Below are 17,399 nucleotides of genomic sequence, written 5' to 3'. Positions count from 1 at the left end.
CGCTTGTAGAGATTCATTTATTCAGGTCCTGATGTAGGTAAAATGAGGAGGCCTGGGATGCAGTCAGTATTCAAATTCATCTCAAAAGGCCCTTAATAGGATTTAGAGCTTTATAGCAAGAGAGCTTCCACTACTACCCCTGTAGAGCAGATCTTCATGGAGCTGGATTTGTACACAGAGGCATCATCATGCTAACAGTTTGAAGACCAATCTTTTTTTTTAAAGTCAGGCAACCAAATACTTTATTCTATCCAGGTTTCACAATGTAAAATGTAGGAGTTTTTAATACCTTTTTAAGACTGTTAAGAATGTAATTTAAGTCCCATCATGACAAACACACACAGACGTCAAAAAATTAAGACCTGCTTAAATTTATTTAAGACTAAATTTAATACAAAAAAAAAAAATTATAAAAAAATTCAGGCCCTTAAGACCACACGGAAACCCCGAATAGGGTTGAGGTCAGTTCTAAAGCAGATCTTCACCCCAACCCATGTAAAGTAGATCTTCATGGAGCTGAATTTGTGCATAGAAGAATCATCATGCTGGAGCAGGTTTGGGTGTTTAAAAAAGAATCGCCAATTTCCGGAAACTTCAAGCATCCCAATACTTTTGTCTATATATTCTCAGTGATGATTTGGTAGGGGGTTGCTCAGTGGGCAAGATTTTGGAGTTATGATCAAAAGTTTGAGTGTTGAAATTTGATGAAGCTGCCGGTGTTGGGCCCCTGCGCAAGGCCCTTATCTACAACTCAAATGCATAAACTGGAAAATTGCTGTGGGTGAGAGTGTATGCCGATCTTTATCTGTGTAAAGCTGCATTGGGACAATGTCTGGTTTTAAAAGAGCTATACAAATAAATGCTGAAGTGAATTGAATAGAACGCAGACAGAAAAACACACGTCCCAGTGCTTAAAACAAACCGTCCCCCTCCTACAACCTACAAGCGTTTCAAAACAAAACCCAAGACACGGGTCACGCCTTTATCTGAACAACATTCACGCTTGATTATAATGAAAACCTGGAGCCTGTCAGGTTTTAGAGCTGGTGTTTGCACAGACAAAAGGCATCATCATTCTCCATGAAGCTCAAATTACATCATTAATTCATTACTTGAACCCAACTGGTTAAAATATGATTAATGATATGGTCTAAAAAGAATAAAAACACTTCTATGAAACCCCAAGATGGTCCTATCTTTCCTCGCTCATAAAACAACCTTCTTTTACTCCATACAAAAGGAATAGTTTATTGGAAAAACGTCACACGACACGGTGCGGAAAAAAGGCACCTAAAAACTACGTAAAACAGCTAAATACAAGTGCTAAAAATATACAATTTTCAGAATATACATTTCCAGTCAATGCAATATTAGAAATTATTATTGAGGTATACCAAAAAAAAAAAAAAATACAAAATAAAAAAATCGCTGGCTTTAGGTGTTCCAGTCACTAATATTCGTGAAATAAAAGTGAAGAACATTGAGTCAGGTCATTAAATATTCACGGAACAGGAGGTGCACTTGTTGAGGTTATGTCCGGAGAAATGAACGGTTTGTTGGTTTTCCGTCTCGTAGAAAAAAAACGAGGGGGAAAACCAGATTGCATAAACAGGAATAAATTCGAAAGCAGAGTGGAATTTTTAAGCACGTACAGTAGTTAGAAAGCGAAGCAAAAATAATAAAACGTTAAGGGATAACGAGCTCGTTTTATGCATGAGATCGATTTATATATATTTTTATTTATTTATTTAAAAACAAACAAAAAAAAAACGATTAGCTTGGAGTTAAACCACCCATAAAGGAATACGTTCGAGGGGGTGGTGATCAATTACATGGCTGTTAGACAGAAATCTGATCTGGATCAAATTTTTTAAAAGGATTCTGATGCCAGTGCATGCCTACATACCTGCTAACAAAATATGTCCACTTATCCCTGGCCAAAAAACAAACAAAAAGATTTTTTGCTAGAAGCAAATAGTGCAGTTGTGCGTAGCGGAAGTTTTTTCTTTCAAAAAAAAAAAAAAAAAAAAAAGGAAGATGTGCTGGTGCAGAGTAATTCAGGAATTACAATTCATTATAAACAGGAAGCTCCTACACCTAAATACATCTCTACAAGGCTATGATACGAGGGTCGTTAATACAAAGTGTGTATCAGGAGGGAGAAGATCTACCTGATTGGCTAAATACAAGAGGGCAGGATACGTAGTACATACAGTACAGCCCTGCAAAAATATAAAAATCGGCCCAAATGAATTGAACGGGTTACGGGTTCCCTTAGACCCTGATTAGCTCGAGACTCGAACGGAATTTTTGAAAGGTGTCTCGTATTGTGCCGTTTGATTGCGTCTCGGTTCGCAGCTCTGCCCTCGCTAGTTCATGAGCACGCTTCGAGGTAGCTCTGTCTGTCAGCATCGGCCGCTGCTGTATCCAGGGAACAGCTGGGTCAGGATGGCTTGGAGAGCTTTGTTCACAGTCATCTGGTAGTTCTTGCCTAGGTCGTGGCGGCAGGCGGGGCAGGAGTAAACCTCCGCTTTGAAGGACCGTTGAAGACATTCCTATAAAACAGGAACACAAACAGGAGATATTTCATGTTGCACATCTGGATCATGATGTGGCCAAGTGAGGTGAACGGTCATGGTTCTCTAATGCTGATCATTTAAAGCGTAATTCTGCAAGCATTTAACTAAAGAACAATAGTAGGTGTTTTGGGCTGATTTTTCATAGCTTTAAATACCAGACTAGCGATCCTAAACCCACCATCAAGGATCATGCACAAGATGCTAAAAAGTAAAACAGATTAAAAAAAAAAAAAAAAAACACAACAACATTGTATGCTCGCTCTCACCCTGCAGACGTTGTGTTGGCACTCTGTGGTGATGGGCTGGAAAACAACTTCTTGACAGCAGATACACAGGAAAACTTCCTCCACCTTGTTTATGAATCTCTGCAAGAAGAGAACGATTGCTTATAAAACCCAAGTCGAACATTTCATAAATGAGATGCACAGAATTTAGCTCAGACTGTAAAACATTGTACATACTGGTCCTAAGCTTAAAGACTCCATGGCCTCATCCCAAAGTTTTTTGTTGAGCTCATCATCCTTGATCAGGGCCTTCTGCTCCCTGGTCAGCTTGTAGGCCTCGACTTTGACCTTCTTGGGTGTGTTTTTAGACGGTGAGGTTTTCTCCTCGTCCTCAACTAAATTTTTACACAGAAACAGAATGAAATTAGACAACGATAAAACAGCAATTTCGACTCGACCTTACTGTGAGGGCTGAGTTTCTCAGTCTAGTTCAGGGTTAAGTGGCAGCACTAAAACAGCGTATATTATTAGCTTACAAATATTACATAAGAACAATAAATGGTTAAGAAACATCACTAAACCCAAAATTCAGTGCTACCAAAATCCTAATATAACCTCAGGGTAGATGAGATTTTCAGTGTTGGATTAGTAAAATGCTGTCACATGGGGCAGCAGACCTCTGCAGTAACTACTTTTAAAATTTATATATATATATATATATATATATATGGTACTAAGGAAGTGTTACTTGCCTGCCTGAGATTTTCGCTTCCTCTTGCCCTTAGTAGGCGTTTCGGCCACTTCGTCCTCGTTTTTGTTCTCCTTTTCCTTCTCCTTTGCTGCCACTGCTTCCAGATAACCTTCAGGATACTGCAGAGAATAATCAAGCAGTTAACAACATGCAACAGTCAGTGCGATCCTATACAAATTTGAAGGCAAACATGCGTCTCTCGCACGTGCGCACACACACACACACGTTACCTGCATGGTGAGGCCCAGCTTTTTAATGCGTTCTTTGCCATCTCTGGTCCACGGTGCTGGCTCGTCGTCGTTCCTTTTGAGAAGGTATCTCCATACTAGAAAGCCTGATTTGCCCTTCTCCGGCCAATACTTCACCACCTGGTGACAAAAAAAAAAAAAAAAAAAACAACAGTTTACATTAGAATCAAGTCAATAGTACTTAATTTTACCTGTATCAATAAAGCAGACAATATTGGATGTTTCCGGTATTGTATATATCTGATGTACAACAGATATAGGCATATCTATATATTGAATATAATCAGTTCATAATAAAAAAATAAACAAATATTTACATCATCATCAACCCATCTGACCCATTTATTGTTGCAGTGCTTCAACTGCACATGCCCCTGAGCACACCTTGTATATGCCGTCGTATCTGTTCCCATCTTCGGGGCAGTATTTGCTGTGTTTTCGGCCTTTAGAACTGCGCACCACCCTCACAGGCTTTCCTGCCTTCCAGTCCTTTGCCTCAGCTCCATCCTTTTCGTTCACCGGAGCATTGCAGTTCAATGCTAGAGCCCTGGACATGAACAATATTATTTGTACTGATTTTTAGGTAACTTGTTTAGACACATGAACCATTAGATGATACCAACCTGTTCATATTGGTGAGTTTCTGGTCACAGGATTGTTCAGCCGTTCGCTTGTTACCGGAGAGATCTCGACCACCAGAGCCCGTGTATGTAAACTCGTTACCGTCGTCCTAGACGACAAGACAAAAAAAAAAAACGAAAATCTGATTTAATTGTTAAGGGTTAATTATGATATTTGGATCTAAACTATTAACTCAAATGGTGAGTTGAACTGAATTTAGTCAGGTAACATCAGATACCACGCACTTGCCAGTGAAACAGCTGCATCTTTGCATTGAACAATTCTGTTTTCAATACCGAGACACAATCATAGCTATACACTATATAAACAAAACTTTAGACATCGGACCTAAGATTTTGAGCTTTTTGAACAATCCATTTCAAATTTAGTCCCCATTTCTTTTATAACCACCACCCCCACTCTTCTGGCAGGATGTTCCACGAGGTTTTGGAGTGCACTTGTGGAGATTTGTGAAGTTTCATTTAACCACAAGGGTGTTAGTAAAGTCAGGAGGTCTGGGGTGCGGACAGCATTCCCATTCCTCCCAAAGTTGTCTAACAGGGTTGAGGTCAAAGCTCTAGAGCAGAAGTCCTTCCACTCCAAACCACATAGACCAGGGGTGTCCAAACCTTTTTTTCCTGATGGCCACATACAGAAAAATACTCGAAGGACTGGGCCACTCACTAGACAGAAGTATACTGCCTCACTTTTAATGCACCAATAACGATAAAATCAATTAAATGCAGGTTACATTTGATAATTGAACATGTTTGAACCAGCACGTCTCTTTGGTTCCGCCATTTCTGGTAACCCAGAGCAAGATTTTTGCGTTGTGGTGTTTAAAACAGTAGCTCCACCTAGTGTTAAAACTCAAAAGTACAAAACCACTTAAATATTATGTGAGGACCATAGACCATTATATTTTTCAAATTTGATACAGGCCAATTAAAAATGTATGGCAGGCCACAGTTTGGACAACCCTGACATAGACCAAAAATATATGTGAACAGGGGTATTTTCAACCTGGAATAGGTTTGGGTCTTCTAACTTAAGTGAAAATTTAATGATTCTGCAACTCAAGACATCCTATACAATTCTGTGCTTACAGCTTTGTACCAACTTTTGGGGAAGAACCAAAATCTGGCTGGGGAAGGCAAGTGTCCCAATTCTTTTGGACAAAAAAATAAATAAATCATGATCAACATACCACGTCGTCCTCGTAGCCTCCAGCCAGGACTAAAGAATAAGCACCGTCATTGCTTCGGCCATGGATCCCTGCAACATGAGGCCTGTGGACTCCAGACTCACTCACCTGGTGCACAAGAAGCACATTTTTAAACCCTTACATCAAAAAAACATTAAATTAAAACGGTTGGTTGACTGTAGATTAGCTCACCTGCACTCTAAATTTCCAAAGGGTGCCAACAGGAACTCCAGGAACAGGCCCGTGATGGTTAGAAGGAACGATGGTACACTGTTTGGTACGACCCACACATGCCATACCCTGCACACACCACACACAGGAAAAAAAAAAATTTAAATAAATAAAAGACCAAGCATGGACTTCTGTTTAACAAAAGGAAATACTTTTTTTCTGAATAGATATAGCAAATAACTATTTAGAACTCAGTTCTATTTAGTCAGAAGGTTTGATGGTGCTAGCGCCACATCAGGTGGTTATATCAGTTTGCCTATTCTAATAAACCATCCTAAATATCAAGAGTTAAATAACAGCTTTTTGCAACTTGTTCCATCAACAAATGCGGTGACAGTTTGAAGTGTGGAATATAAAATAATGCAAAAATAAAATTAATTAAAAAGAAAACAGCACCCCCTGAAGCACCACCTCCCCCAATAAATCATGCAAATACTACAGCTTCAGTACATTTCCCTCATTAAACATCAGAATTAGGGAAAAGTGCAATCGCTGTGATTTTGGCATGCGTGATGGGGAAGTAGTAGAGAAGATGTTGGACTTCTGGTTGAAGGGTCATGGATTCAAACACCAAGCTGCAACTGCTGGGCCCTTAAGCAAAGCCTTTAACCCCCATTTGCTCAGCTGATTTCAGTATCTCAAAAACTAATGACCCTTTAGAATTAGAAAGTGTCGAATAGAAGTGAATTCACACAATGTTTTTTTTGCACCATTCAGCATGTGTGGAAACACCTTGTTAAAAGATGTCAGAGGAAAATGTTCAGGCTGGTCTGAAATGCCAGAAAGGTAATATAACAATTGTGGTGCGCAGAAAAGCATTTCAACACGCATTACATTAAACAGCAGCAGACCACATAGGCTTCCACACGTCATCCATAACCAGGACATCAACTGTTTTTTGGCCAATAGGATTGGAACCTGAGGTGGTCTTCCGTCATAACCCATCCACCTCAAAGCCTGATGTTTTGTGCTTTCTGAGCTGCTTTTCTATTTTTTGAGGTTGGAAAAGTTTCCTGGCAGCTAAAACAAAGCAATCTGACCTTTCTGGTCACCAAGGTGTTTCCACCCACAGATATGTTGCTAAATAACGTGTGCAGCTTTAGTGGGTAAAGAGCGCATCTTAAATCGTATATATAAACTTAAAAAATATCTTTATGACTCATTTAAATACTCGCATCTTTTCATCACGAAGGAATCATGAATACATACTTTGCCCCAGTCTCTCTGACTGGATGAGCTTGCAGACGCCATCTTTGCCTTCTTCTTGCTTTCCTTCAGCTTTTCTCCAGCCAGGACGACCTCGCTCGCGTCGTTACGGCACTCGGGGCAGTACCTTTAGGTTATAAAAATGGAAGAGAACGTGCATTTTTATGTTTTTTTTTTTTTATCTGACCCATTCCTCAAACTCTTGCAGCTGTTCTGAAGCTCCTCACCAGTCTTCATCAGCTGGGATGGTGGTGAGAGGCGGGTTGAGGCAGTAAATATGGAAGGCCATGTCACACTCATCACACAGAAGCTGCTTATCCGGGTCCTGCTTCACCCCACACACACGGCAGTTACACCAGCGACAATTCTTCTTGAGGTCATCTTTACAGTGTTTACACTCCGGCCCGTTCGATCCTACACACACACAAATTTCAATTAATTGACATTTCTGTCTTAAATTAAAAGAAACGGTCCTAAAAATGTAAAAACACCTTTCAGCGATATAAAGACAAACAAAACCATAAGAACGAGCGGCTTACTTTTCAAAGGGCTGTCAGAAGTGGCTTCAGGTCCTTCAGAGTTTCCAACCTCTTCGATTTTGTAGATTTCGTTCACAAACAAGATCCGGCAGTCGTTCAAGGAGTCGCCAGCATCCCTGTAATACAAATCAGGATACAACCTCAGGAACCTCTGTGCACTACAAAGTTATGAACGCCATATGAGCAGCACTGTCACAGCTCCGCCTACCCGAGCAGTATTTTGCCAAAAATCTCTCGCTGGGTGCGCGTCTCCCTCTTCCTCTGGATCTGAGCGTCGTACCAGTAGCCACGCTCTTTGGGCTCATCAGGGTTGTAGTTCACCATGACCACCATGCCCTGTTCGAGCTGGTGCCACTGGTAAACAGTGCGGGCACGTGGGCGCACATCCTTACTCTGAAGCTGTACCACTCCGTTCTCCGGGTAACTGCAGGACATGTAAATGTAGTTTGATGACGACCAAACGGCATATGAAATCGCAGTGAATGCCAGTATATTAATAATTGAGCTCGGGTATATATTTGGCACGACAGTCACACAGTGAGGTGGAAATATGCAGGAAATGCACTCACTCTTCGTATTTGATGTGGTAGCGAATCTCGTCCTCTCCGTCCGCTTCCATGCCGTCACCTTCTGCCGGTTTAGGGGTCTTCGTCACATTCAAGATCTGCGCCTCAAACCAAGCGCCCATGTTCAGGTCTCGAGCATCCACAAACTCATTTATCTGGTCAATGAGAACAGAAAAAAATTGATGTTTATTTTTATTACTTGGAAAGTGGTTTGAGGTGTACATTTTAAAACAAAAAGACTATTAAATATTATTATTTTATATTAACCTTGTAGAGGCCAAAGCCCGGGTCGACAAGGTCACACTGGGCCGAAGTTCCAGCGCTCTGAGCCTCACACTCTCCGTGAGTGGAGCTCTTATCAGACTCGCTCTGACCCGAACCACAGCCAGAGTCAGAATCTGAAAGCTCGGCCTCTTTGTCTTTGGGCAGAGAGACCGCAGGAGCCGCCTGCCTCACCAGTAGTTGAACAATGTCATTCAGGCCTACGTTGTAGTCGAAAATAGTGTGTCCATCCTCCATCTGGAACGATTCAATAGATAATAATGCTGCTTTTAATAATTATTTTTGATGGAAAAATAATGTCAGAAAAAAACCTTAATATTTGCATGTGTAAGATACAAAGGAAAAAAGAGAAACAAAAAAAACGAGTAATTTACAAAAGAATCATTTACAGCCAAAATTAATTTAACAATAGCACCTTAGGAAAACTTACACCAATTTAAGTCATCTGCAAATCGCATAAACATGTTTTATACATACACAAAACCAAAATATGGCACCTTATAAAAGCAGTTACTGTGTGTGTGTGTATGTAATTAATTAATATATATTAATAAAAATCATGTTTATGCTATTTGCATATTTATGAGATTTTTTTCTTTTATCAAACCTGTTTGCCTCTGTAGAAGAGCCTCTGCCTCTCAGGTTCAACGTTGAAGAGCTCCAGGATTCGCAATCTCAGCTCGTCCACTTTGGTAAGTTTGGACAGGGAGTCGACCCGGTGGGTCTCCTTACCGTCCATAGTGCGCACCTGGATCCACATTGCAGCAGCCCTACAGGAGCACCAATCGCACAAATATTTAAAACGGCTGCATTTTACATTAGAGGAAAGAAACATTTTGCCAAAGTTCCTGCTATGGTCACAATTTACTTGCTCATATTTTCCTTCTCTGTGGGTCAAAATGTTAAACTTTGGCAAATCCACCCTGAACACCAGTGGGAATAAACTCTGCTGCACCAGTGCCTTAGTTTGGATTTCCATCACCCTCTGTTTCAAAACTTGACACACCTTCACCAATCATGCTTGGTTTACAGCATTTCGGCAGACGTTCCTATCCAGGGTGACAATGCAACAGGATAAGTGTCAATGACATAACAACCTCAGGGCGGCGTAGTGGCGCTGAGATTTAACCTCGTAACCTTGCGATCAGAGGAACACCTTAACCATCCAAACAGCCCTACTGACACCTATGGCACTGGTGACTGGAAAGGGGTGAGCGTAAGAAAAAAACTGGGAATAATCAAACCCCACCCTTATGACGTGACACACCTGGACAAGCCTTAACCAAAAGATTAGTGCAAGAATTCACCAGCAACATCAGACATACTCAAATACACATGATGTTTATTGTGTTTAAGTGGAAACTTTGACGTGTGTAAGTATCAGTAAATGTTTCAGTGATAAACTACATCCGGTGGAGCTGTAGGCGGAAATGCAATGGAGAAACGCCCCCTGCTGTGAATCTGCGGTATGACAGATATAAACACTCCCGGATTTTGGGACAAGCTCCAGCACCAAAGCCTGCTGGTGCAATCCAAGTTATTAGGAAGAATCAAATTTTCTCCATACACGCCCTTAGGAAATATAAACATCATTATTATTTATAACTGTAAAGATTTTGATGTGCTTGGAGGCATTTTTTCTGTTCTTTAAACCACAAACTGGCTTAAAATCCCCTTTGTTCGACTATAAAATGATTCAGCCATGCTGTATGCGGAAATGAGTAATAATAAAGTTAAGTAAAGTTATTTTTTCACATTGTTTTATTTAGATTATAAATATTGGACTGAAGGTTTTTCACTCAAAGCTGCAGGACTGGCATTAGCCAAGCTAACCCACATTCAACGCTATTGACTCAACTGAATATATATTTACAATTAATTTTTTTTAATTAAAAACTAGTTAATTTTTATTAAATTTGAACAATAATCCACGTACCAATCACTTATTAATAATTTATCAATCATTTCAACGCTATTTAGGAGTTTTAAATTTACCTCAGAACCAGAAGCAAAATGTATGAGGCTTTTCAAAGCATTTAACAATAAGAAAGTCATATTTTCCACTCAGAAATCATTTTACTATCAATTATATTTATAATTATAAAGCTGGAACAAGTTACAATGCGACACTGAACAAAAAAAAAAACCCCGACAATGAAATCCACACATTCACAATTACCTCTGTCTTCACGTCCTCTCGAAAACAAGTAAGCAGCCGGATATAATTCAGTAAATATATTTATATGAATATATAAATCTATAAACTGTTGTAGACTTTCAGACCTGCACTACACAAGAAGCTCCGTCCAGCACTTCAGTGTTAAAAAAAAACTGTTCAACAACGCGATTTCCCCTCCCGCGGCAAGCGATGACTCGTTCCTATTGGCTCCCGCGGCCCAAAATCCTCGCGCCGATTGGCTTATTCGCCCGTCAATCACGCATCTGACCGGAGCTTCGGTCTCAGCGCGCGAAATCGAGCTCTCGCGGCAGCACGTGCCGACGTTCGGTCGGGTATCGCGAGATTATGCAAATCAAATATTTTTTTGTATGCAAATGCGGGTTTTTAAATAAATACGTTAGAGTTTGTGTTTAGATGCGTTTTTAACAATTTTGTAAGAACAAAATTATTAAAGAAAAGCATTAAAACATGAAGTACAAAAAAACCATTAAAACATTCGCGACAAGACATGCCTCCTTCTCTTCATACACCCACCCCTTCACCCGCCATACACCCCAAACCCCGCCTCCTGCGCTAGGATTGGTTGCTAGGTCACACTCGCGGCATGGGCGGACCAATCACAGCACTGCGAGTAACCGAGCTAGCCAATCCTGGCGTGTTTGTGTTCTTGGTGATTGGCGGGAGAATGTGCTGTCATAAACATAACCAAAATGGCGAAGAAAAGTTTGGGCTCGAATAGTTGCATGTTGATTTAATCGGTTTACACACAAAACATTTACTAACTGTTGTACCGCGATATTTTACTGACTTATAAGCGACATTTTCATTGTTAGCATTTAAATATTACATATTTAACCGTTCCAGAGTCACTTATAAACAAAGATAGATAGATAGATAGATAGATAGATAGATAGATAGATAGATAGATAGATAGATAGATAAGATAAGATATACCTTTATTCGTCCCACATTGGGGAAATCTTTGTGTTACAGAAGCAAAGAAAGGAAATGTGCAAATATATAAAAATGTAAAGACACAATACAAGTAAATACTAAAGTGTGTAAATAGAAAAGAAAAAGGGACCACCAGTAAAGCAGCTACGCTTTTACACATATTGCACGGTTTTAATGAGTGTTATTGCACAGTTATCACACAAAACGTTGTTAGTGTTATTATTGCACAGTTAAAAACACAATAACGGCGTGTATTATTGTGACTGGTTCACTGGGAGCAGCTCTGATTTAACAGACAGACAGACAGATAGACAGACAGATAGATAGATAGATAGATAGATAGATAGATAGATAGATAGATAGATAGATAGATAGATAGATAGATAGATGATTGAATTTTCTATTATTATACTTTGTATTCATTTTAAATATTATTGTTGCTGCAAATATTATTACTATTATGATGAGAGAGAGAGAGAGAGAGAGAGAGAGAGAGAGAGAGAGAAAGTTGGAACTCATTATCAGGCACACAGTGGCATAATGCAGTTTTGCAACCACCAGAAATGCAAATATTGACATTGTGCAAATAAACAAAGTGCAGATGAATATGTAAATATATCTACAATGAATAAAAAGGCTCTGGGCTCTTTCTTTCTTTCTTTCTTTCTTTCTTTCTTTATGTTTTTATTGTGTTTATTCATTGTATTGTTTTTCTTTCTTTCTTGAAATCTTTCTTTCTGTTTTTATTCTTTGTATTTAATTTATTATTTATTTTTTCTTTCTGTTTTTATTCCGTTTATTCAATTATTTTTTAATTTTCTTTCTTTCTTTCTTTCTTTCTTTCTTTCTTTCTTTCTTTCTTTCTTATTTGTATTTAATTTCTTATTTATTTTTCTTTCTTTCCTTTCTTGCTGTTTTATTCTGTTTATTCTATGTATTCTTTCATTTTCTTTCTTTCTTTCTTTCTTTCTTTCTTCTTTCTTTCTTTCTTTCTTTCAGTTTTATTATTTGTATTTAATTTATTATTTATTTTTCTTTCTTTCTTTTCTTGCTGTTTTATTCTGTTTATTCTATGTATTTTTTCATTTTCTTTCTTTCTTTCTTTCTTTCTTTCTTTCTTTCTTTCTTATTTGTATTTAATTTATTATTTATTTTGTTTCTTTCTTTTCTTGCTGTTTTATTCTGTTTATTCTATTTATTCTTTCTTTCTTTCTTTCTTTCTTTCTTTCTTTCTTTCTTTCTTTCTTTCTTTCTTTCTTTCTTCACCAGCTCTCTCAATGCATGGTCCTATCCTAAATCACTTCCTACACTAATGTAGTGCACTACATATAGCCTTAATACCTTTTTTTCTTATACTTGTCTCCATAATGAAGGTTTAGGTTCTGTAAGCTTTTTGTGCTTTCACAAACACAAAACACTCTCTACTCATCTACTCCTTTACTTCTCTGCATTTTTCCACAATAAAGTGTTATAATAATGTAGTGTTTTAAGATCTTTAAGAACTTAATAATGTTTTGGGTTTTATTTTCTCATTTATTTTTTCATATGGGACACAGTGAACCTTTCGGATGAAAAACATTTGCGGGGCTTATGTGATATTTGATGTAAGCGAGCTGGTGAACGATTGTAGAAGCCATTATATATAGCACACTTACTAGTGCACTTGTCCATGCTGTTTGTAATGGAGCCCGTGACGTCATCATTTCCTCTTCCTGATTCTGTGCGGAAATCAGCAGAAGGCAAACAGCGTCACTGATGTAGAGGTATGTTTATACTTTACACTATTTTTGTTGTTGTTGTTGTTGTTGTTGTTGTATTGATTGTCAGATGCTGAATGAGTTGACAGCCTCGTGTTTTTTGTGTGTGTATATGTGTGTGTGTGTGTGTGAGTGTGTAATATGCAGGATCAGATCCTGATCATAGATCTCAGCTGTCCCTGGTCCTTCATGTCTCAGTCCTGATATTCTCACATTCTAATCATTAGGAAGTGTAAAGCCTTCATTATTTAGTACTCAGTTTTATATTATACTATTATACACTATTATAGACACTCTAAAACTCTAAAACCCTGTACTAAACTGCCACACACACACACCGGATCTGTTTCTTTATATACTCTCTATATCTCTCTTTCAGTTACACTGTAAATTATTTTCTGTTATGTGTATTTGCTGCTTGGATAAATACAATTATCCGTCTGTCTGTCTGTATGTATGTCTGGCTAGTAGTCTATCTATTTGTATGAATATCTATCTAGCTATCTAGCTATGTGTATGTATGTTTGACTGTCTGTCTGTCTGTCTATCTATTTGTTTGGCTATCAATCTATCTATTTTTATGTATGAATGTATATCTATCTGTCTGTATGGCTGGTTATATCTGTCTGACTGTCTGTCTATTAGGTTGGCTATTGATCTATTGATCTATCAGAATCAGGTTTATTGGCCAAGTGTGTTGACACACACAAGGAATTCGGTTCCAGCTGTTAGTGACTCTCAAAGTACAGACATAAATAAAAACTATACATGTATAAATTTATATTATCTTTCTCTCTCTCTTGCTCTCTTTCTGTCTCTTTCTCTCTCTCTCCAGTTCAAAAGCATGTATTTATAGACCTAGAAATGTATGAAAAAAAAAAGATAGAGAAGTACCAGGCCAGAAGTTTAGCATTTTGGTGCCCCTTTAGTTTTTATCAGGAGGATTAATTTAAAATGTGTAATCAGTGCGGTCATGAAGTGGAAGTAAAATGGATCTGTTTCTTTTTGCAGACATATGGCGCTGGATGTATGAGTGCCATTACTCTGCCGGCTCAATATCCGTTTATAGCAGCTGAAATAAACCTGTGTTGCGGGTATGATGGCAACATTTGTATGTCATTAGGAACAAAATGGCAGGAGAGAGGGCACTGGTGGATGAGACTACGCTGACCGAGCTCCGTGCCAACGCTAACACTGTGGTGAAAGGCCTCTCTGAAAGATCGATCTCAGAACCTGCTGGATGTCTAACTATGGGTGCCTCCATTCAGCCAAGCAGGGGAACCGGCGAGGTCGTAAATGCTCAGAAAGAGCCGCCTAAACGAGACAATAGCTGCCCATCCTCTCTTCACTCCACCTCCACTTCCTGTAGCTCATACAGTCTGGAAATCAGTGTATCCACAGCTGAAACTAATAACAGTAACAAAGATTTTAGACCACTGCCTTTAATGACTCCTGCAGAAAGAAGAATTTGTCAAAACTCAGAGGCCAAGCCCCCAAGTCCCCTGGTCCAAGTTCCTTCAGCAACACAGTCATATAGAGCATCAGATCCCAAGCCACTCCAAAAAAAGGAGCAGAAAGTGGAATCAAAGTTCAGTCAGTGCCAGGATAAAAATGGCCCATCTGAGATTGTGACACCCAAAAGCCCAAGTATAGAATCTCATCTGGAGAAGACATATTTGTCCAGCCCATTCGATAATAGGAAGGTAGAAGCTCAACCAGTGTCATCCAGCCAGCCATCTAATGCAACTTCTACTCAGGAACGTTTGAAGCATGACAGCTTAAGTTCAGAGAAGCTCTCCGATCTCTCTGAAAGCTCTCTCAGAAACTCTCACCTCTCTGCCAGCCAGGGAGAGGAGGACATCTTTTACGCGTTTGTAATCCTCCATGCACAAGAGGACACCGAAGAAGCATTAAAACTCAAGTCCAGGTTAGAATCGATCTCCTCAACGACTGGAGCGACTTTCTCCGAGGACTTTGCTGTGCCCGGCCAGTCGACTTTCAGGTGTGTCGAGGAGGCCATCGAGAACTCGGCCTTCGTCATGCTGATGCTTACGCCAAACTTCAACACTCAGCTGAATGAGATGAACGCAGATTCTGCACTTTTGAACTCGATTGAAAAGCCACACAAAAGCAACACCGTCATCCCTCTACTGCCCCGGGTCAACGGTTTGCCTCGTGACCAAATGCCCTTAGTGTTGAAGACTAAGAACCCACTTGAGGAAATGAAGGAAAAGACATTTGAAAATATGGTTCGAAGGGTCCTGGATTGGAAAAAAATACAAACCCAGAAGTCAATGTGGAGAAAGGCACAACAGTTAAAGAAGCAGCGGGAAAAACAGCAGCATTTGCGGGAGAAGAGACGGTACTGTGAGGACATTATTCGGGAGTCCACAAAGGTCTGTGAGTTAGAGAAGGAAGTACAGCAACTGCAAATGCAACAGCAACGCCTGCCACCTTCTTACACGCCGCAATTCCACGGTGCTCCCAGAAGGCCACAGTCGTTTGCTCATATGCCTTTCCAAAGCCCGATGCCTTCGTATTATAGTGACAATATGTGCCACCAACCGCCATCGAACATCCACATCCAGAATGCTAAGTACATCATGATCGGAAATAACTCCACCATGACTGTAGGAGGAGGTGTAGAGTCTGGGGATGAAGATAACTTCTGAAAAAAAATCATACGCAGACTGGAATTCACATCTGTATGAGATTGGATTATCCAATGATTAGGTTTGATCACGTTTTCTCAGAAGGTTAATCGACTTTTTATTGACACGACAGATCGAAGGTTTTCATTATCATCTATGGGGTTAAAGTTTTTTTTAATTATAAGTTCCTTACTGCAGTTTGTTCTCAACTTTTTTCTTTGGTTTCAAGTCCCCAAAAAACTTCCTTCTTCAAAAAATCCTACTAAAACAACCTCCGTTTCTCGCCTCAGAAAGATTTGGGTTGGGGTTATGATTCCAGACTCCTGAGACTTCCTGGCGTGTTCATAACTTTATACACCCGCCTTCTATCAGACCTACAAACAGGACACTATCTGGGGGTGTTTTGGTGCCTGAGACATGCTATACACTGCCATGCTAGGTTATTTTTTCTATATTTTTTCTCTTTTATGTTGCTTACAAGGACAATAGGCTAAATACTAAAAATATAAAAGATGTTTTTCGGACGAGGGATGAATTTTTCCATTTTTACAACTGTGCGTTGATTAGTACCACCAAACCCGGGGTGTGTTGACACACACAAGGAATTCGGTTCCAGCTGTTGGTGACTTTCAAAGTACAGACATAAACAACACTATATATTTAGCTTAGAGACAAGACTTTATAGACAATACAGATTAAATAATACCACAGTATATAAGTATATGATGGAGCAGTGATGTACATATATTCTGAGAGTTAGGGGTGTAACGGTACACGTATTCGTCCACGTTATTTTTCAGTACAGGTTTTTTTTGGTTTCCATGTATTTAATTTTATTTATTCATTTTAATTTACGCCAATTTCATTTATATATTTTATTCTTTATATATTATCCCTGGTGGTTTAGTGGTTAGGAGGTGGCGCTCTCACCGCTGTGGCCCGGGTTCAATCCCCGGTCAGGGAACCAACCCCAGCCACACTTAGTGCCGGTCCCAAGCCCGGATAAATGGGGAGGGTTGCGTTAGGAAGGGCATCCAGCATAAAAACGTGCCAAATCAAACATGCGGATGATCCGCTGTGGCGACCCCTAATGGGAGATTACATTTTAATAAAATATGTTACAATACATTTTTTTCGATTTAACTAAGCAGGTGTTTGATTTCAAATTGTTTTCAAATGATAAATTGCATCAATAAAAACCAACAAGAGGTTTTACACTTTCGCAGGTCCCCAAAACCCGCCTATACCCCCCCCCACCGTACCGAAATTGTACCGAACCGTGACTTAAAACCAGAGGTATGCAACGAACCGTGAATTCTGTGTACCGTCACACCCCTAGTAAGTCTGCATGGTTGTGCAAATAACAGTATTGTGCATCACATAAAATAGTTACTGAAGTTACTTTAG

The 17,399-nt window shown here is 39.4% G+C and overlaps 2 protein-coding genes across 2 annotated transcripts; one reads left to right on the top strand and one right to left on the bottom strand.

The window, feature by feature from the left end:
• Positions 1-1,087: 1,087 nt before the first annotated feature.
• On the bottom strand, positions 1,088-10,783 carry uhrf1 (ubiquitin-like with PHD and ring finger domains 1). Its single transcript, XM_046858357.1, has 17 exons — positions 10,631-10,783; positions 9,059-9,221; positions 8,437-8,688; positions 8,173-8,324; positions 7,812-8,027; positions 7,604-7,719; positions 7,292-7,478; positions 7,068-7,191; positions 5,820-5,927; positions 5,631-5,735; positions 4,426-4,532; positions 4,187-4,349; positions 3,785-3,922; positions 3,556-3,673; positions 3,041-3,198; positions 2,846-2,944; positions 1,088-2,555 (listed from the first exon to the last, which is right to left on the bottom strand). Exons 2-17 carry the CDS (start codon positions 9,209-9,211, stop codon positions 2,406-2,408), a joined length of 2,346 nt encoding a protein of 781 aa, XP_046714313.1. The 5' UTR covers positions 9,212-9,221; positions 10,631-10,783; the 3' UTR covers positions 1,088-2,405.
• Positions 10,784-13,258: 2,475 nt separating this feature from the next.
• Positions 13,259-16,516, top strand: ticam1 (toll-like receptor adaptor molecule 1). The gene is made up of 2 exons (XM_046857686.1): positions 13,259-13,347; positions 14,353-16,516. The coding sequence occupies exon 2, from the start codon at positions 14,472-14,474 to the stop codon at positions 16,011-16,013; it is 1,542 nt and encodes a 513-aa protein (XP_046713642.1). The 5' UTR covers positions 13,259-13,347; positions 14,353-14,471; the 3' UTR covers positions 16,014-16,516.
• The last annotated feature ends 883 nt before the right edge of the window (positions 16,517-17,399 follow it).

This window comes from Silurus meridionalis, chromosome 9 (genome assembly GCF_014805685.1).
Source record: "Silurus meridionalis isolate SWU-2019-XX chromosome 9, ASM1480568v1, whole genome shotgun sequence".
NCBI classification, from domain to species: Eukaryota; Metazoa; Chordata; class Actinopteri; order Siluriformes; family Siluridae; genus Silurus; species Silurus meridionalis.
The sequence above is the reverse complement of the archived record's forward strand: the minus strand, read 5'-3'. Positions and strand labels throughout refer to the sequence as shown.

Bases quoted from the DNA above. Each gene is read 5' to 3' on its own strand.
- uhrf1 (XM_046858357.1), bottom strand. From the start codon at position 9,211: ATGTGGATCCAGGTGCGCACTATGGACGGTAAGGAGACCCACCGGGTC. The intron at 8,689-9,058 runs GTTTGATAAAAG...GAATCGTTCCAG, and splicing joins TCTTCTACAGAGGCAAACAG to ATGGAGGATGGACACACTAT. The intron at 5,736-5,819 runs GTGAGCTAATCT...CTTGTGCACCAG, and splicing joins TTTGGAAATTTAGAGTGCAG to GTGAGTGAGTCTGGAGTCCA.
- ticam1 (XM_046857686.1), top strand. From the start codon at position 14,472: ATGGCAGGAGAGAGGGCACTGGTGGATGAGACTACGCTGACCGAGCTC.